Below are 17,820 nucleotides of genomic sequence, written 5' to 3' on the forward strand. Positions count from 1 at the left end.
TGGAAGTTAGTTATATGATTCATAATCCTACATAATGTGGTCAGATTTCAGTGGTTTGTCTTTTACATGGTGCTTCACTGGTAGGTGCCTGCTTTGGAAGTTGCAATAAGTAATCCTGAAATGTCTGTTTCTGCTCTAGGTTTTTGTTTGTTTGCTTTGTTGGTTTTTTTTTTGCTGTTGGATCTTTTTGTTGTTTGCTTTCTGGAGCTGATCTTTTATTTTTTTTTCTTTCCTGGCTCTAGTCTTTTAGGGCAGTTAATTAAATTTGCTGTTGAGTTGAAGTCTAATTGAAAAGGAAAATAATTGTGCTTGAAGGATGGTTGATGCTCTAAGTGGGTAGAGAGCTGCAAAACCAGTCGTGGAAGCCAGAAATTGAGTATATCTTCAATAATTTAAAGGAGCCCTTTTTGTGGCTTCATATTTTGGACTCAGTGTGCAGCTGTCTTTACATTGGCTTGGCTACATTTGAAGACAGTGGCACTGTGCCAGTCTCTGTCAGCTCCTGCCTTCCTCTGTGTAGCTACGCTGCGGAGTGATGTGCTATCAGACAAAGTACAGTTATTATTTTTTCCATGGTGTCCTTATTTTCTAATTTTGTCTTGAATAGACTACCTGGCTTTCAGTGCACTGTAATAGAGATTTGTACCTGTTTCTCCCATGGCTTTCCCAATGACAATGTGTGGCAGCCCCACAACCTGGCATTTCTATAAGCACCCCTCTGCTCTGTGTTCCTTGAAGAGTTGCAGAGAAAGAAGCAGTCTTGGACTGAGCCCGCACTGGGGCACGGCTGTGCTGGGGTTGGGAAGCCTTTGTGTGCAGGTGGGGAGTGTGGGGGCAGCTCAGCATGAGCCAAGATTTGGGATGTTTTGGACCATGTCTTAGGTATTTTTTCCTCCTTAGAATCAGAATGATTAAGGTTGGAAGAGACCACTAAGGTCTCTAGTCCAGCCATCAACCCAATCCCTAGCATGCCCACTAAACCTCGTCACTTCTTAGGCATATTAGGACTTAATTCTGGAGGTTATTTACAAACCAGAGTGCTTCTCTTTCCTTCTATATTGGTGCAGGCCACATGTGCCTTCTGCTCAGGTGCCTGCTGGGGATGTCACTGCCTCCAAGTCTCCACTTAGTGCCCAAAAGGAGGTGAGGTGAGCAGGGGGAGACTTGTCTCCACCAGAGCATCATCTGTACACAGCTCCTCACCAGATGAGGCTAAAACCAGGAAAGTGATTGGACCTTGTAACAAGCCTCAGTTAGTAAGGCAACAGCTTGTGGGGACGTTTGGTTGTAATTTACTCCATCAGACACTTTGTCTTGGTAATGAGCGCCGATGCACACAGTGACATGTTTCTTCATGGTGCTTTTTTTCCACCTGCAGTTTTCTGCAGCTTGACCAGCCCAGGAGCCATCTCCTTCTTGGGTGCAGGCAGCTTGAGGGCTGACCCTAGCAGGGCAGGTTTGGAAGAACAGCATGTTTTCCTGAGCACGCATACCTCTGAGCAAAGACATTCACTAGTTTTTGTCCTGTGGACATTCATTAGTTTTTGTCCTGCCTCCAAGTGATGGCCTGAGGTCACCCCTGGGCACACTGCTGAGGCCACTGGTGCAGCAGCAGCTCTGTGCTCGGGCTGGCTGAGTGCTGACCTGCAGGCATGTGTTCTTCCCCAGGGGTTTGGGCATGCTGTCCCCTGAGTGCCAGCCCAACCTTCAGAAAGCCTGTGCAGTGAGAGGCGTGATGACACCTGACATCCACGCACCATGGTGTTTTGTTAATGATTATAGCATTGTTATTAACAATCGGGTGATGCTGTTTGCAGTGCAGTAAAGCCCAGATGGCCCAATAAAAGCCACCAGAGCTCTGAGGCAAACTGCATCTTGGTGACTCTCCATCTTCTGATCGCTTACAGCTTGCAGGCGCTTTCTCATCTGAACCATTTGTAGCGTTTTAGGAGAGTCTCTTCGCTTTTCGGTGTGATTTAATGATAAACATAGGACAGAGTTGGCTTTGTTTTAGCTTATTTTTTTAGTTCCCAGGGAAGCGTTGTTGAATGGTGGGATGCTGAACAGCTACAGCTGTGGTTTCAAGGGCTGCCATGCATGGCTGTGACACCACCACCCCTGCCCCCTGCAGCAAACACTGTTGCAGTTTGTGTCTTCAGCCCCAAGATTGTGCTGATGCTTTATCCTGCAGCTCTAATTAACTTCCAGTTAATAGAGAGTGCTTGATTAAAATAACAGATTGCTGTTCAATAGCAGTATACCTCATTCCTTGTTACCTTGTTTTCTCTTCCCTTTGGCCCTTGTGAAAATGTAAGGACTGTTTAATGAAGGTTGAATTTTTTGAGGAAGAAAAATCTTTGTCGGTGTGTGGTGATGATGGTGTTGTTTTGGGTGGTTCAGTTTGCTTTGATTGAAATGCTTTCTTTTTTTGAAGAAATATTGCCTGCTGGAGCACATTTCAGCTTGGATATTAGGAAAAATTTCTTCTCAGAAGGGGTGGTGGGGTGTTGCAATAGGCTGCCCAGGGAGGTGGTGGAGGCACCGTCCCTGGAGGTGTTCAGGGAGTGTGGAGATGTGGCAGTGAGGGATGTGGTCAGTGTGCATGGTGGGGGTGGGTTGATGGTTGGACTAGATGATCTTTGTGGTCTTTCTCCAACTGTAATTATTCTATATTAATTTCTTACAGATCCCAGACCCACATTTACCCAAAGCATCTTCAAATAAAGTTAACATGGACTCACTCTGGATGAGTGGTGCTCAGACTGGTGGTGCAGACACTGGACGTGAGGTGATGCTTTTGGTTTTTGCCAAAAGCAAAAGGTTTAATTTTAAGAGTCCCAAGAATGAGGTGCAGGCGCATCAAGGGTTTTCAATGTTTATTTTTTATTTTTTAATTTTTTTTGTAATTAATAGGCTGGTTTCCAAATGTTCAGATAATTGGAACAGGTTGAACTTAGATAATAGATTTGGCCTCAGGCTACTCCAGAAATATGTGTGGATTTTGATTTGCCTGGCTGTATACTGGCATCTGAAGGTCATGCTTTCATCATCTTCAGGTGCCCATTTGCAGGGGGTGAAAAACAATCTGTCTGGGTTCATTACACATCTAATTTTTAACTTGCTGCTTTAGATGTTCATGTCTTGTTTCTCCTATTGCTTCTTATTTCTCACAAAAAAGTATTCAGGAATTTTGTTTTTTGTGCCCATTTATGGGGAAAGAAACTTGTCTCCTCTAATATGAGACCAATGAAAAATTTTTTTGCCTCCCCCATGCTGGCATACAGGAAAAAGGTTATTTCTGTTTTTTAATGCTATGCTTGGCGATGTAATACCTCTTAGATAAATAGATAGATAGGCAATTTGCTGATAGAAAATTGTTTCTGTTAGACCCGTGCTTCTGAAGCAGCGCAGTTATCTGTATGTTTCATACAGCAGGTATGTACAGATATTGCACGTCAGAAGAGGAATCTAGTCTGTGCTTAAACCTGGGTAATCCTATCTTAGTCAGGGGAGGAAAAGAAAAAAACCACTGATGTCAGCAGAGGATTTTCTCAGGATTTATACCTGTTTAATTCAGAGCAGAAATTGTCCTTTGTTTCTAGTGTTACAAAATACTTCATGTCTTTATGCAGTGTACACCATATGGTGTGTGCTCAGCTTTAAGGATAGCAGAGTGGTGCCAGTGCTCTCTCTGCATGGTGTGACCCAGCAGGTCAGTGGGGACACCTCTGCTCCTGGGGACCCCAAACCAGCCCTGGGAATGGAAGGTTGACAATAGAAATGATCACTTGGGGCCTTCCCTGTGGGAGAGGTCCTGCACTGGGGCGTGATCTGCTTTCAGATGTTGTCACAAGGCTGTGGGCAAACTGTTGCAGGGAGAAGGTGCCTGTCCCCTCTTCTAGGTCCAAAACCCCTCCTGCTTGCACTGTGAAATTCAGGTTGCTTGGGGACGATGCTTAGGGCTACTTTTGCTTTTATGCACCAGGCTGGCCACTGTAATAAGTAAGATAGGATTAATAATAATGAGAGCACCAGGGTGTTTGTGCTTCTGAGCCAATCTGTTGCTTGCAAGCAAGGCAAAATGAAGACTTTTAATTCTGCCTGACTTCATTAATAAGAAGTCTGTGGCTTCAGTCTGTGCATCACTGCAGGCATGACAGAAAATGATTGTTTCTGGAGTTGTCTGAATTTTTTCAGCAATCTTCTCCTAAAGAAAAGAGCAGAGCTGCTCTCAGAGCTGACCCACAGCACTTGCTGATGTTGCAGCCCATTAATTTAAACAGTGTCACGCCTCTCTCGACCTCGCTCTTTTTATCTTGTTTTGCTCAAGCCACAGTGAAAGAAATTGCTGCAGCATCTCGCTGGGCTGTAATCTTTCTGTATATCAAATGAGGAACAATCTGTGTGGTACTGGCTGCTCTGGGTGTGGAGCTGCCTGGGGCTGAGATGCCCACACCAGAGGTGTGGGATGCAGAGCTGCCTCTTTTGGGGTGCAATCCCTCTGCAGCTGAGTGTAGTGAGCAGCTTGATGAAGGAGGTGCAGGGGAAGTGAGTTGTCCATGCAAATCAGTGCCTGTGGAGATTAAATTGATAAGTGCAAAACCGTGTCTCCTCCCTTGCTTTTCTGTTTCTACTGAATATTACTGTCCATGCTCAGGGAGCAAAGGGCAAAATTTGGTCCACCCCATGGCCTTCACAGTGTGCAGTTAGTCTGTGTCCTAATGACACCCACTCTGCACTAAGTAGCTCTTTAATATTGATGTTAAGCAATTTAAAAGTAGTTTCAGACCTGTTAAACTGTCAGAATAGACCCTGTAGGTGGTGGGCACAGCATAGAAAAGGCTGCACACTGGTTTTCTACCTGCAGGGGGTAAGTAAGGACATGTGGCTTGCCTGCTGCACTGGGTTGTGCGCCCAGTGTGCTGCACTGAAGTACAGTAGTGCCTGGGAGCTCACTGAGCCCTGAGGCTGAAGGGGTCAGATTCGGAGGGGGGAGGGGGAGTGGAGTGGGGAGTTAAAGGTGCTAAGAGAATTGTGGTTCCTTCTCAGGTGATGTCAATCTCGTCAGACATGTCCTGCCAGTAAGGTACTGCCACACAGTTGCCCACAGCAGTTTTGGTCAAGTCTTTGCTATTTTTCCCTTTTCTTGCAGTCTGGTTGCAGCCTGAGGATGCTGCTGTGCAGCATGGCTGCAGGAATAGCATGTTGGCTGCCCAAGGCTTGCAGGGTTTGCAGCTCACAGCATTACAGTTTCTGACACATGTGCCTCCATGGGTGCAGTTATGGTTGGGACATGCTTGGTGTTCCAAAGTTCAGTAAGAATATTGACTGTGTGCGTAGTTCTTCGGAGTCCAGACTGGCGTGTTGATGTGACAAATTAAGCTTTTACATGCTGTGGCAACAGCAATTAAAAAAATATAATGGTTAAGAGATTTATAATGACTTTCAGACTGGGGCTGGCTGTAGCTGGGTGTCAGGGGTGCAGCTGATCCACCAAAGCAGTGCTCAGTTATTTAAGGCCTTTTAAAACATGCAGTATGCAAACAAATTGCATGAAACCCCAAAATTCTGGGGACAGTTAGTTAGGTTATGGTGATGCTGTGCTGTAAGCACGCTGATGGCATACTGATAAATCGGGTGAAGGTGTTATGCTTGATATCTAGTCCAAAGGAGATGGTATTTCTGCTTTTCTGGAGTGGAGGCTGGGGGGGCTGCAGGGCCTGGTGCCTGCAGGCGGCAGCAGAGGCTCGGGAAATCTCAGGCACATCTGGCGTGGGGCATTCAGGAGGTGCAGATGTGCGTGGTCCTGGCTGAGCAAGGCACTTCCTTAAGGAAGCTTAAGGAAATGGCTTAAGAAAATAGTGTAAATTAGGCTTTGGGCTGGGCTCACGCTGGGCTGACGCCATGCAGACAGGCTCCTGGTCAGTTAGGATCAATGAGATGATAAGAGGGTAGAACAGAAATGCTTTATTTGCATCGTATTGCTGGTCTTCAAGTATTCAGCCCTTTTAGTGGACATGAATGAACTCAGTTTTCTTTATTTCAGCATTTCTACTAGAAAGAGATTTTTTTTTTTAAGCCTTTCAGTTTCTAAATGCATCCCTCAGTAATAAGCAGCCGCAAAAGGAATTGTTTTGACCTCTGCTTCCTTAATTGCTTTTTGCTCCAAGTTGGCCTGGAAATGAATGTTGCTATTGTGTAAATCACTGTGATGGTGGAAAGAGAGCTGATGAGATCAGGTGTGTAGTTTCTGTCAGGAAAACCACTTTCTTAATAGGAAAGCAGCACCTACTGCCTGTAACCAGAGCAGGTCAGCACAACAGACCCAGATGATAATTACCTATTTTCTGCCTCTGAGCAGCACCATGGAACTGGCATTTAATCTGAGATCTCCAGGCTCCCCCTTGACCCTGGAGAGATGCTGAGGTCCAGGTAACACAGCCTGGGGCAGGAGTGGAGAGCCAGAGCTGCCCTCCTGCAGAGGCTGAAGGCACGAGTGAGTGTGGATCTGTTCCTTGCATCCTGTATGCTTTCTATTGTTTGCATCAGCCCTGAGCACCTTGTGAGTCCCTGCTGGCAGCATCGGGCCTGCTGCTGGGCACATGGGCAGTGTGTGTGGTGCTGAGCAGGTGCTGGTGGCTGCAGGGAGGCTGCAGGTCCACACACCTGGGCTGGATGTGGTGCTGTCACTTACGGTCTGCAGGTTGTGTCCTGAACAAGTGCTCGGCCTTGGGAAACCTTCACCCTGTTCTTCAGCTGTAAGTCTACCTCTGTGCTATTGAAATTAGTTAATGGGAGAAGCAACAATGCTTGTATAATTAGCACATTAATACCCTGAAGGAATCAGCATACTAATTACCTGACAGGATGAGAATAGAGGTCAAGTTCTCCAGAAGGGATGAGGAATGAGTCCTGTGGGTTCAGACAGCTCCATTAGGATGACAAAGCCTTTTCTATTTACCAGTAGCACCTCCAGCAAGGTGCTTTACATCATAAGAAATGAAAATGCTTAGGTCAGTGATAAAACAAGTGGCCCCTGCCTTTAATGCACCTTCTCATTTTGCAATCCTGCCATGGATTGTTTCTGAAGAATCAGTATGCTTGAGGTACTTTGCTTCTGCTAATTTAAGCTGTGAGTAATTGGTGGCCTTTAGGACTTCCTGGATTGAATTGGTGTTGTCTCCCAGAATTAAGCTTCATCTTTTTTTTTTTTTTCCCTTAGCTTAATTTCAAGCACAGAAAAGTGAGGAAAAAGCAACTATGTAAAAAAAAAAAAAAAAAAAAAAAAAAAGTAGGGAAACATTTGATTTGGGGGTACTTTTATGTGATTTTTATCACATTTACTTTTGCTAGGGTAATAAATTCTAGCAGGCCATTTAGCATAGCCATGCTAGCCACATTTGTAATCTCTTGCCTTATGTGAGAGCCCATAAATGACACTGTCAGGCTGTGTGCTGGAGGGGCTGAGTGGCTTACAACTCTTTACCACAGTCTTAGGGGCAGTGTCCCGGCCCCTGGGACACCAGCACTTGCTGGGGATGTGCCTCCAGGTGCTGGCAGCATCGCTGCCAGGAACTGATGGAGACAACCTGGGTGGCCGTGGATGTCCTGAGGTGGGGATGTACCTCCTTAAAATGGTCAAGGGTTCAATGTAATGTTTTTATTGTATGAACCTGGAGAATTGTTAGGGATGTGAGGGTTTTGCTTGCATGGCTGAGGGTGCTGAGCTGTGAAGAGAGCTGATCCAGCAGTCAGTGGACCAGTGGCAGTGCTGGGCATACTGTGGTAACATGGAGCTGCCTGCATGGCTCCTGTGGCTTTGAGAACAGAGCTTCACTGTTCCCAAAAATAGCCCTAGGTGAGAAAAAGCATCTCGGGCACAGGGTGAGATGCAGTGCTGTGGGGTGCTGTCACTTGCAGAGGCAGCGCACTCTTCTATGCTAGCACCCACCTCTGAACCTACCTGCTTGGGTCCTGGAGCCCCTGCAGGCATTTGTTCTTAGAAGTCCTCCTCTTTCATGGGAAAGGTTTTAATCTTTAGTACCCTAGCCAGTGCCCGTGGTTATCCTGGCTTCAGCTTCTGTAGACTTTTGGTTCAGCTTCCTAATGAGCTGTGGCTTTGTTTCTCAAAACACAAGGTGCTTTTATGCCTGTCCAACAGGAGCACACAGTGCTGGCCAGCACCAGGCCCGTAATTACCGACCGCGGCGTCTGCGGCTTTGTTCCGCGAGGCTGGGCCGGCACAAAGGGCAGGGCGTCAGGCTTGTGTCTCTCCCTTGGTTACTTCCCTGGCCTTTTAACAAGTTATAATTATGGAAAATTGGTTCTGTATAAGCATCCCACTGACAGCCTGTGTGTGTGAGGTTCGTGTCTGTAATTTGGGAATGATACTGATTATCATTACAAGGGGTCATTAACGTTTGTGTTTGAAGAATGACAAGGATGTCATCCTCCGAAGGATCTAGAGGTCGGTTCTTGTTCATTTACACAAGTCTAGGCTGTTGTTCTTGCTTCAGCATCCTGATGCATCTGGGAGAAAGATTTTGGCATTTTTGATTTTTGATTTCTTTAGATAGTATAATTGTTTACCATATTCTTGCTAAATAGCAATGTGGATTTGTGGGTCCTGTTTATTTCAGATACAATTAAATCTGAGAACAACTTCTCTCTTTCCTTCCAAACTACTCAGCCAGTCTCTTGGGTTGATGAGCTACACACTACAAGTTCCAGTGTCCTGGCTAAACGTTCTACTAAAGCTCTTCAACACACATCCTCCAAATGTCATTGACATCCTGGGTGCTGGGGTGGCACAGCCACAGAACATGACCATCCCTGGGGGCTCACGCTCAGCAGGGATTGTGGTGGCTGAGTAGTGTGCTTTCCTTGATCTGTCTCCATTTCTGCTTCCCACAGTGTATGGGCACAACGTGAAGAGCAGCAACGACTTCATTGGGCGGATCGTCATCGGTCAGTACTCCACGGGTGCTCCCGAGTCCAACCACTGGCGCCGGATGCTCAACGCGCACCGGACGGCTGTGGAGCAGTGGCACAGTCTGCGCTCACGGGAAGAGTGCGACCGCGTCTCCCCGGCGTCCCTGGAGGTGACATGAGGTGTGGCACCCACGGCGGCCAAACCGAACAGGGGGGCAAGGTGGAGAACAAACTCCAACCTCCAAATCACCCAACCTCACACCCACCCCACAGCAGCTCCATTGGACTGAAGCAGCTGCCAGTACCCACCTGGCTGCGTTGGCCTTTGTGCAAACCTCTGCAGCACCAACCATGTCCTGTGCCAGCGGCTCCTCGGTGGCAGCGGCCGCCTGCCTGGCCAGACCCATTGCTCCCCGTGCCCGGCACCGCTCTGCTGTTTCAGTGACAGAGCAGCAGGTGGCAGGTGGAGGTGCCACAGGACATGCCGAGATGGGGAAGAGTTCTGAGTTGCGTCCACTCTCCTTATGGTCCAAATCCATGACTTGTCCTCTCGGAGATATACGTACCCGTGTGCTCTCATTGGTGAACGTCATAATTAGGCTAGGATGTTTTTTTAAATGGTAGAAGCTGTGGTGAAGTCGATTCTGGCTCCAGTTTTGTCCTTGTTCTTGTTTCAACAGAATTAAGCTCCTGTTAGTACGTGGCCAGCACACGCAGCCCTTGCTGTGTGGGGTCGATGTGCTGCCAGCAGTGGGGCCTGCCATTCTCCATAGCAGTCTGTGTGCGTCCAGTAGATACTGTGATGATATAGCGAGTAAATGTCTCCAGTAGCATTTATACTTCTCAATCCTTCCCTATGTTGTGCAAAAGAAACCTGCTGTGGGGACTTCTGCAGTTAAGAATGCCCCAGATGCACAATTTAAGTTCCCTGATAGACTGCCGTGACTCCTTCTGTGTTGTGTGTGTTTGCTGAGGTAGTTTTCCAGGTCAGCACATGAACGTAGCTGTGGTCAAGCTGTCCTGTTGGTTGCTTCTGTACTTTTTTTTTAATTACTTTTTCACAGCATATTGTCTGGTATGATGCAGATTGTATATTTATGGAAAATAAAAATCTGTTTAATTGTGCCACGCACACTGAGGTGGTAACTGCTGGCAGAATTCGTTCTTGCATTGAGCTCAGTTACATTTAAGTAGAGCCAAGCCAGAAGGTTGGAGCTGGCCTTTTCTTACTGTGGGTGAACCCAAAGTTGTTTTGGGGGAACAGGGCTGGAGCTGGTACAGACCTGCCTGCCTGGTGGTCAGGAGCCCCGTTCCTACTGCATTCTCAGCCAGAGCACCCTGAAGAGATAGGATCTGATGTGTGTGTCTGTGGCTCACTGTGCTCTGCAGAACCAGCCCCAAAATTATTATGTATCATAAAGGTTGTTTTATTTATCAGCATTGTGGCCACAGAAAAATCTGTAACTTGCTTCCAGCCCATTCACAACTCATACTACAGGGACAGCGTCCACAAGAGAGCAGCCCCAGAAAAAGCTGACTTTAGACTGGTTGCTAAGTATTAGAAGGGAGCAGCACTGACTGTGCACCCAGCTGGCTGAAGGCGTAAATGGGAAATAGAGCAGGACCACAGAGTTTTATAGCATGTGTGTGTATTCTGTTTCCCTTACCTGTATGCTAGAAAAGGACTTACTACAATGTTTTGGTTTATTTTAAATCTGAAGTTTATTTCCAAATACAGTTCTGACCACGGAACGGAGGCACGCGGGTGCATCCGTCACATCTCCTCTTGATGCTGAAGGCTTCCTCGTGCTGCAGGATGGCACGAGCACGGCGTGGACCTGGCAGGTGGGCGGCAGAGTGAACGAAGCAGCTTTGCTCTGGGCGGCACAGCCGGTGCCTTCCTCCCTGAGCTCCCAGCCAACCCACAAGGGCGCAACGGGGCAGTACGGGAGCACGGCCCCGCCGGGAGCCGCATCCCCGCCCGGCTCGGGGAGGAGGGCTGCGGCGGGGAGGTGCGGGGCCGCCTCCTGGCGCGGGTGGGGCCGGAGCAGCCCCCGGTGCCGCCGCCTGCCCCGGCCGGAGCCGAGGACCGCGGAGCTGCGGCGATGGGCTGCGGCCGTGCTGTGTGCGTGCTGCTGGCCGCTGCGCTTCTGCCTGCCCGCGCCTTCCCGCAGACCAACATCAAAATCAGCCAAGGTGAGTGAGAGCGTTTGACACCGTTTTGGGCGGTGAGGTCGGGCCCTCTCAGAGGGGCATCAGCAGAATTCTCAGTTCCTCCTGTTCCACAGTTCTCAGGCTTGTCAACTTCCTGGCGTCGTCTTTTGGCAGGATGAGCCTGGAGCAACCTGGAAAATGACAGAAATGCATGGTTGCTCCCATTCTTTTACTTTTTTTTTTTTTCCAGGCTGTATTGTAAGTCAGAAGCATTGGGCGACAGCAGCTGCTGTCTGCCACTTACATTACTTGCAAACTGATGTCGGGGCTGGATGGAGGTGAGCAGTGCACCCTGTTTGTTTGTAGGGATCTGAGCAGAGTGGGACCCAGTAAGTGCTACTCATGAGGAAAGGGATCAGCATGGCTGTTTTTTCCTGCCAGATGCCTTATCAGTGGGAGCTTTCCCCACACTAATTAAGGAGTACAAAAATGCGAGATAACTGCTATCTGTTACCTCTGGCTGTAGCAGAGCTGCAGGGGGCTGCTGCTGGTGGCTGCGGCAGCCTCACATCTCTGAGCGTGTGTGACATGAGATTCCAATCTGGAAGGACAGCTTGGTTTTATTACAGGGTCTTAAAAAGCAGAGCCCTCTGTCTGAAAGGATGTTGCTTTTCTGGTGCTCTTCAACTGTTCTTTAAAGTATCACTTGGAAATCTGTGACTGGTGCCTGAAAAAAAACCAAAAAACAAACGACTCCAGGGTGAGCAAAGCATTGCCCAGTCACTAACTGATCTCCGTGTCCATTATGGGCTGCTGTCCCTCAGATACAAGGGGACTACCACCCTGCTGAGGCAGGGCGTCATGCAGTCAGTGCTGCGTCTCCTTCAGCAGCATCCTGAGACAAAAAGCCTCAGGAAACTGCTTGGGGTTTTCTCAGTTCATCAGTGGGAAGTGACCACCTGGGGAAGTGAAGCTTTCTGCCCGAGCTGTGCCAACTGTGACACGGGGTACAGGGATGCTGGTGGCTCTGAGCCAGGTCTCAACAAATAAGTAAATAGAATTCTAAACAAATTCATGGAGCTCAAAGGGCTGGGTTTTTTTTGTTTTGTTTTGTTTTTCTGACCCTAAATTCTTGCTTTCTAGCTTTTCTGGATTTTACCTACCTGGCATGGATCTTACCTTCAGCCAACATTTAGAACAGAAGTTTGAGGACAAAGGGCTGACGTGCCGTGGGGCCAGCAGGCAGCTGGTGCTGCAGGTGGTGGCTTTGCTGCAGGTGCTGCTCTGGCCCCTGGGAGCTCATGCTGCCAAAGGGAACATTTTGCTGGGGGTCTTAAATCTGAGGACCTGGTCAGAACATCCCCCATTCCTGTTTATGTTAAGTATCACTTTCAGCTGCTGGCTTAGGTTATGAGGTTTTGCTATAGAGCTGTGTGTGTGCTCATATACTCACGCATAAAATTTCTTATGGCTTTTCTGCTAAAAATAGCTCCTGAAGTTCCCAGATCAGGGCAGCACCCCCAGTTGTCGCTGCCTGTAAACATAAGAGCAGAAATCCTCCTCCTCCAAAGAGAGCGCCAAAGCCTCTGATCCTGACCCAAGAGAGAGGATGCTAATTAAATGTTGACCTCCCTTCTTTTCCTTTTTGGTATATTTAACCTTAAATTCCTTCTGGCACCTCTGGTTTGCTGAAGCTCATCAAATTAATGCTACCTAATGGGAAGCAGTGCAGAATAACAAAGGAGGCCTGTCTGCATCTCCACTCGGTTTTGGCTGCTTGGGACAAGGGGAGGGCAGCAATCCTCCAAGGAGGGGGGGAGGCAAGCACCCCAGTGTGATCTGGAAAGGAAGGGAGTTGCTGGGCTCTGCCCTGTGAATCTTGCCACTGTGCTGCTGGAGGTGAAGAGTTTGCCGGGGCTTTTTGCACCTCTGTGAAACAGCTGGGGGCTGCAGCCTTTTGCCCTGGATCCAGACCTGTGCCCCTGCTCTGGGTGCAATGCCGCAGGAAATGGCATCAGTATGTGGCATTCCTGGTCCTTCTGCTCTGTGGCTGCAACAATAGCTCGCTTTTCTTAGGGCTGTTCTTTACCCAAAGCAAGACAAGCTGGATGCTGTCCTGAGCCCCTCATTGCTTCTGAGCTGCCTGGGTCTTGGCTGCACCACTCTGGAGCTGCTCCTTGTGGGTTTTCACCATACCAACATTGCTTTTGCTGCTACCGTATCAGATGTGGCTGTTGGTGGGGAGCTGCTGTGCTCACCACTGACTGGCCTGTTGTGGCATCAGTTCCCTCCAGCCTCTTCAACACGAAAAGCCCTTCAGCAGTTCCTTGACCTCTTCAGCCTTGAGCCTGTTACCTGCTTGGGTAGCTCAGTGGCATCTGCCTCTCCCAGGGCTGGGCTGTGCCCTAAGCCCTGCTCCTGGCCCCGCAGTTATTTCAGTAGGGCCCAGGGGGTAGGCAGGAGCTGATGCTGAGGAGCCAGGGCACACTGGGACTCAAAACCCTGGGGATATCAGAGTTCAGCCTGTTTGAGACATGGTTTTGGGATGTGCGTGTGTATTAGTGTTTGTTGGTGCGTGCTCTGTGCTCTCTGTTCCACATAAAGGAGGCTGCAGAGGAGTTGTGTTCATGCTGTTGTAGTGTTTATATTATGCAAGGGCTCCAGAAATGCCTCCTGTGCCCCCAAAATAGCCTCACTTGAGGAAGTTCCCCTGCCCTGTCAAAGAGCTCTACAGGGCCCCAGCTCTTATCTCCCAGGGAGGCAGATACAGCAGCACTGCTCCGCAGAGCTATTTCTGGCCCACGACACAAGGCGTGCTGGTGTGCACGGCTGCTGCTGGGCTGGGACAGGAGAAGTGCTGGGAGGGAGCTGTGGCCTTCCAGGAGGCACAAGCGAGAGGGCAGTGAATGGTTGTGACCCTGCTGCTATGGCATCAGCTCCATCCCAGCACAGCGGCCCCACTGTTGTCTGATGGATCCAAGGGCCCTTATCTTGTTATCTTCAGTAGCAGCACTGAGTGCTCTCATTTGCAGCACCCTATGCTGGAGACCTCATCAAACAGGCCTGCAGTGCAAGTCTTGAGATTCTTCTAGGTAGATGCTAAATCAGGAAACTTGTGTCTTTTGCAAAATTTGATTGGGCTTGTGCAAAATTTTGCATGGCTTCAGCTAACTCTGCTTTTTTTCCACTTGTATGGCGTGGGTTTGTTGTCGAGGAGCAGGGGTGGCTGCTGCTTCTCCTGCATCTCCTGTGTGTCCTCTGCTCTGCCCCCAGCCCTGCCAGAACCTGTGCATGCCTACTCCTGCCCTCTCTTCTGGACGGAATACGAAGGGCACTGCTACCGCTACTTCCCCATCAACAAAACCTGGGCTGAAGCCGACCTCTACTGTGCTGAGTTCTCCATTGGCATCAGGTCAGCAAAGCTGGCTTCCATTCACAGGTGAGAGCCACCGAGTGTCCTTTTCTTCCTGGGGAAGTGTGGACATTGGGACCGTGTCCTGTTCCATGCAGTAACCGAGGCCAGCCTGCTGTCTTGAGCATGCAAAGCTGGTGAAGACAATGCTTTTTGTTGTGCTGGCAGGAGCAATGCTGTGCTCCCTGGATCTCCAGCAGGGTGCATTTTTTATACTTGAAGAAAGGGAGTCAAAATCTGATGTGATTACATCAGCTCTGCCCTTCCACTCTTTCTCCCCCACGCTATGCACCTTTTGCAAAGACCTGCCACCAAATCACTGCAATCAGAAGATGGGGAGCCAATTGTCTGGATGTGGATAGGATGGTGACGGTGTGTCCCTGACCCTTGCTGGTGATAGCCTCTCACTGCTGCTCATCCTCTCTTTTGCCAGCTGGGAAGAGAACGTCTTTGTGTATGACCTGGTGAACAGTCGCGTGCCTGGCATCCCCACTGACATCTGGACAGGGCTCAACGACCTGCGGCAGGTGGGCAGCCCCAGCCTCTGCTTCTTTTCCTGTTTTTCCCAGTTGTTGCAGTAAGTAGGGTAGACTGGTGTGTTGGCAGCCTCCTTCCTGCTTAGGTTTTCTTTCCTTGTAAACCGGAGAATTATTCTGTGATTTAGAGAATAGTCAAGTCTGTTGCTGCCCTTTTGTAGGCTGGAAATTTCTCCAGTGTCAAAAATCACCAAGTTTTGGTGCTTATGATACTCTGCAGCTTTTAAAAAATTGTCCTGTTGGAGGTATATCACCTAGTCTATGGTGAGGAAATAAAAATTGAGATCATCAGAACAGCGACACAGCAGCAATTCTTTGAAAAGAAGAAGAAAAGGATGAGAGGGAGCACAGAATTTTGCATTCTCCAGTTACAAGGATGATTTCAGGAGAACCCATGTGCAGCCCTGCAGAGCTGCGTTTCACTGATGTTTTATGGGCACATAAGAAATGCAAAATGACCCTTATCATTTATTGCTGTAGCTTGAATTATGGTATGGAGGGATGTTAAACCAAGGAACAATGAGAGGGATATTGAATTGCTTGAGCAGGAGCAGAGAAGAGCAATGAAGCTGAGGGGGCACAAGAAAACTGGTTATGAAGAGCTGCTGAGGGAGTGGGGGATGCTGGGGGCTGTGGTTTCAAGTTCTGCCGGGATTTAGATTAGAAATTGGGAAGTATTTCTTCATGGAGAGGATGGTGAAGCATTGGAATGGGCTGTCCAAGGTGGTGGTGGAGTCCCTGGAGGTATTTAAGTGAGGAGATGTGTCACTGAGGGATGTGGATTAGTGATAGGACATGGTAAGTCAGGCTGATGGTTGGACTTGATGATGCTGAAGATCTTTCCCAACCTCAGTGCCTGTATGGTTCTATGCTATGGGTTTGTGGTGCAGATTGCTAGTGCTCCCTGGGGTCAGTTTTCAGCTGTATAACCTCAGTGTGTTGCTTACTCAGTTCTCTATATGCCCCATAGTGTCTCACACCCAATTCTGTTTAGGTGTGTGGCAATGGGTTGCCTTGGGACAGGGCCTGAGGAACACTGCTCCTCAATGGCTGTGCCTCTGCCTGTGCCCCACAGGAGGGTCACTTTGAGTGGACGGATGGTACCTCCTATGACTACAACTACTGGGATGGCAGCCAGCCCGATGACGGCATCCACTCCATCCCCGAGGAGGAGGACTGTGTGCAGATCTGGTACCGGGCCAGCAGTGGTAAGCACTGTGGTTCAAGGGCACACTGAGTCCTATTTGCATGCAAATAAATTCTGTCCACTGCTGCTCATGCTTTTCTGAAGAGGTTGCTGGCAGGGTGATGATTTGCATTTTAAATCTTTATTTTCTGCTTTTCTTCACAGAGAAGGGTGTTTTCTCTACAACCACGCTCACACACATGCTTTCTCTCTACTTTCATCCATCCTTAGCATCAAAGGGGGGAGAATCACTAAATTTAGACAAAGTTAATGTTGGGATCCCCCCCCCCCCCAACATGCACAACTTGCTACTAAGCCCATCCCTTGGCTGGCTTTCCCCTCCACTCCCACCATGGGCTCTCACTGAAGCATGGCAAGACCCTGCTTGTGTGAGAAGCCCAAAGGCATCCCCAGGCTGGATGCTTCTCCTCACGCCTTGTTTTTGGGGCAGCACTCCGCTCCTGGAATGACAACGCCTGCGGCCGGACCTTCCCCTTTGTCTGCAAAATCCCCTCGCTGGCCCTGGACTGAGCCTGACCGTGAGCCCAGCTCCGTGCTGCCTCTGCGGGGCAGGGCTGGGATGGAGCAGGCCTCGTGCGCTTGGCCTTGGTGTTGGAGCTGCCCGCTGATGAGTGAGCTCCAGAGCAATGGAGGCCCCACAGATCGAAGCCTGGGGTTGGGTTTAAAATAAACTCTCACAGGAAACCTGTAGGAAATCCATTGTGTTATCAATGCAGAAGCAGTGGTGGAGATTTGGGAGAAAGGGAATGGACTGTCACTGGGCACTGTGGGGTCAAGTGATGGCTTGGGTTGGGTGGGGGGGAAGTGCTTGGAGCAGCTGTGCTGTGTTGTAAGGGGATAGCCTGTGTGTGTGTGTGTGCACATATAGCATGTACACGTCCCAAAAGCCATGGATGTGTCTTCTGCTGCAGGCAGATTGGTCTTCCTGACATTAAAGAGCAAATGCAATATTAAATCCTCCTAATTGCTTCCTATAAGCTTGTCACTGATGCATAAAACATCATTGTCATCACAGGCCCCTTGGATAGGTTTTAGATAAAGGATAATTGGTCTAAGACACAGGGTCTTCTTTGGGGATGCAAGGGCTTCTTTGCAGGCTGTTCCAGGCAGGACAGTGACCTTTTCCTCATCTTGACACAAAACCAAGCCAAGTCCTTTGCAAAGATGAGTAAAAACTCCCACATAAAATTGCTTTGTTGCCCCTGATGTCACCAGCTGAGACACGTCTCAAAGCTCATACTTTCCGGAGTGATTGCACTGGGTGCAGTGAGGTCAGCAGGGCTGACACAGCTTCACTCTCAACTGCCACTGCTGTCTTTGGCAGAAATACATTTTATCTCTGGAAGCTTGGAATGGAGCTGCAAAACTTGGTGGGAGTACAGCTGTAGTTGTAAGTAAAGCTGTGTGTTGGAGCCAGTCTCTAAAATGAGGAAATGCTGTCATCCCAGGTACACATTTAAAATATATTTAATTATGTATGTATACATTTCATATGTATACATAATATACATATGAATTATATACAGAATATATAATATACAGAAGAATATACAGAATATATATATATTATATACAGAAGA

At 48.6% G+C, this 17,820-nt stretch overlaps 2 protein-coding genes across 3 annotated transcripts in view; both read left to right on the forward strand.

Annotated features, from left to right (window-relative positions):
• SYT17 (synaptotagmin 17) overlaps positions 1-10,005 on the forward strand; it is a 30,442-nt gene extending 20,437 nt beyond the window's left edge. Inside the window, exon 8 of the mRNA XM_065732592.1 lies at positions 8,914-10,005. Coding sequence (XP_065588664.1) covers positions 8,914-9,110 — 197 coding nt within the window. The 3' untranslated portion in view covers positions 9,111-10,005. The remainder of the gene's footprint in view (positions 1-8,913) is intronic.
• Positions 10,006-11,006: 1,001 nt separating this feature from the next.
• On the forward strand, positions 11,007-17,174 carry CLEC19A (C-type lectin domain containing 19A). 2 transcript variants are annotated; one of them, XM_065732614.1, is made up of 5 exons: positions 11,007-11,127; positions 14,359-14,524; positions 14,931-15,024; positions 16,109-16,241; positions 16,671-17,174. In XM_065732614.1, exons 1-5 carry the CDS (start codon positions 11,037-11,039, stop codon positions 16,748-16,750), a joined length of 564 nt encoding a protein of 187 aa, XP_065588686.1. In that variant the 5' UTR covers positions 11,007-11,036; the 3' UTR covers positions 16,751-17,174. The 2 variants fall into 2 exon arrangements, with proteins under 2 accessions (XP_065588686.1, XP_065588687.1); XM_065732615.1 differs by lacking the exon at positions 11,007-11,127 and adding an exon at positions 11,336-11,423.
• The last annotated feature ends 646 nt before the right edge of the window (positions 17,175-17,820 follow it).

The sequence above is a fragment of the Cyrtonyx montezumae genome, unplaced genomic scaffold, assembly GCF_038088225.1.
Source record: "Cyrtonyx montezumae isolate F1298 unplaced genomic scaffold, pur_monq_1.0 scaffold_16, whole genome shotgun sequence".
NCBI classification, from domain to species: domain Eukaryota; kingdom Metazoa; phylum Chordata; class Aves; order Galliformes; family Odontophoridae; genus Cyrtonyx; species Cyrtonyx montezumae.

What these genes read in the sequence shown, in the direction of transcription:
- CLEC19A (XM_065732614.1), top strand. Translation starts at nt 11,037, where the DNA reads ATGGGCTGCGGCCGTGCTGTGTGCGTGCTGCTGGCCGCTGCGCTTCTG. An exon ending in CAACATCAAAATCAGCCAAG is followed by an intron (nt 11,128 to 14,358) that starts GTGAGTGAGAGC and finishes CTCTGCCCCCAG; the next exon opens with CCCTGCCAGAACCTGTGCAT. An exon ending in GGCTCAACGACCTGCGGCAG is followed by an intron (nt 15,025 to 16,108) that starts GTGGGCAGCCCC and finishes TGTGCCCCACAG; the next exon opens with GAGGGTCACTTTGAGTGGAC.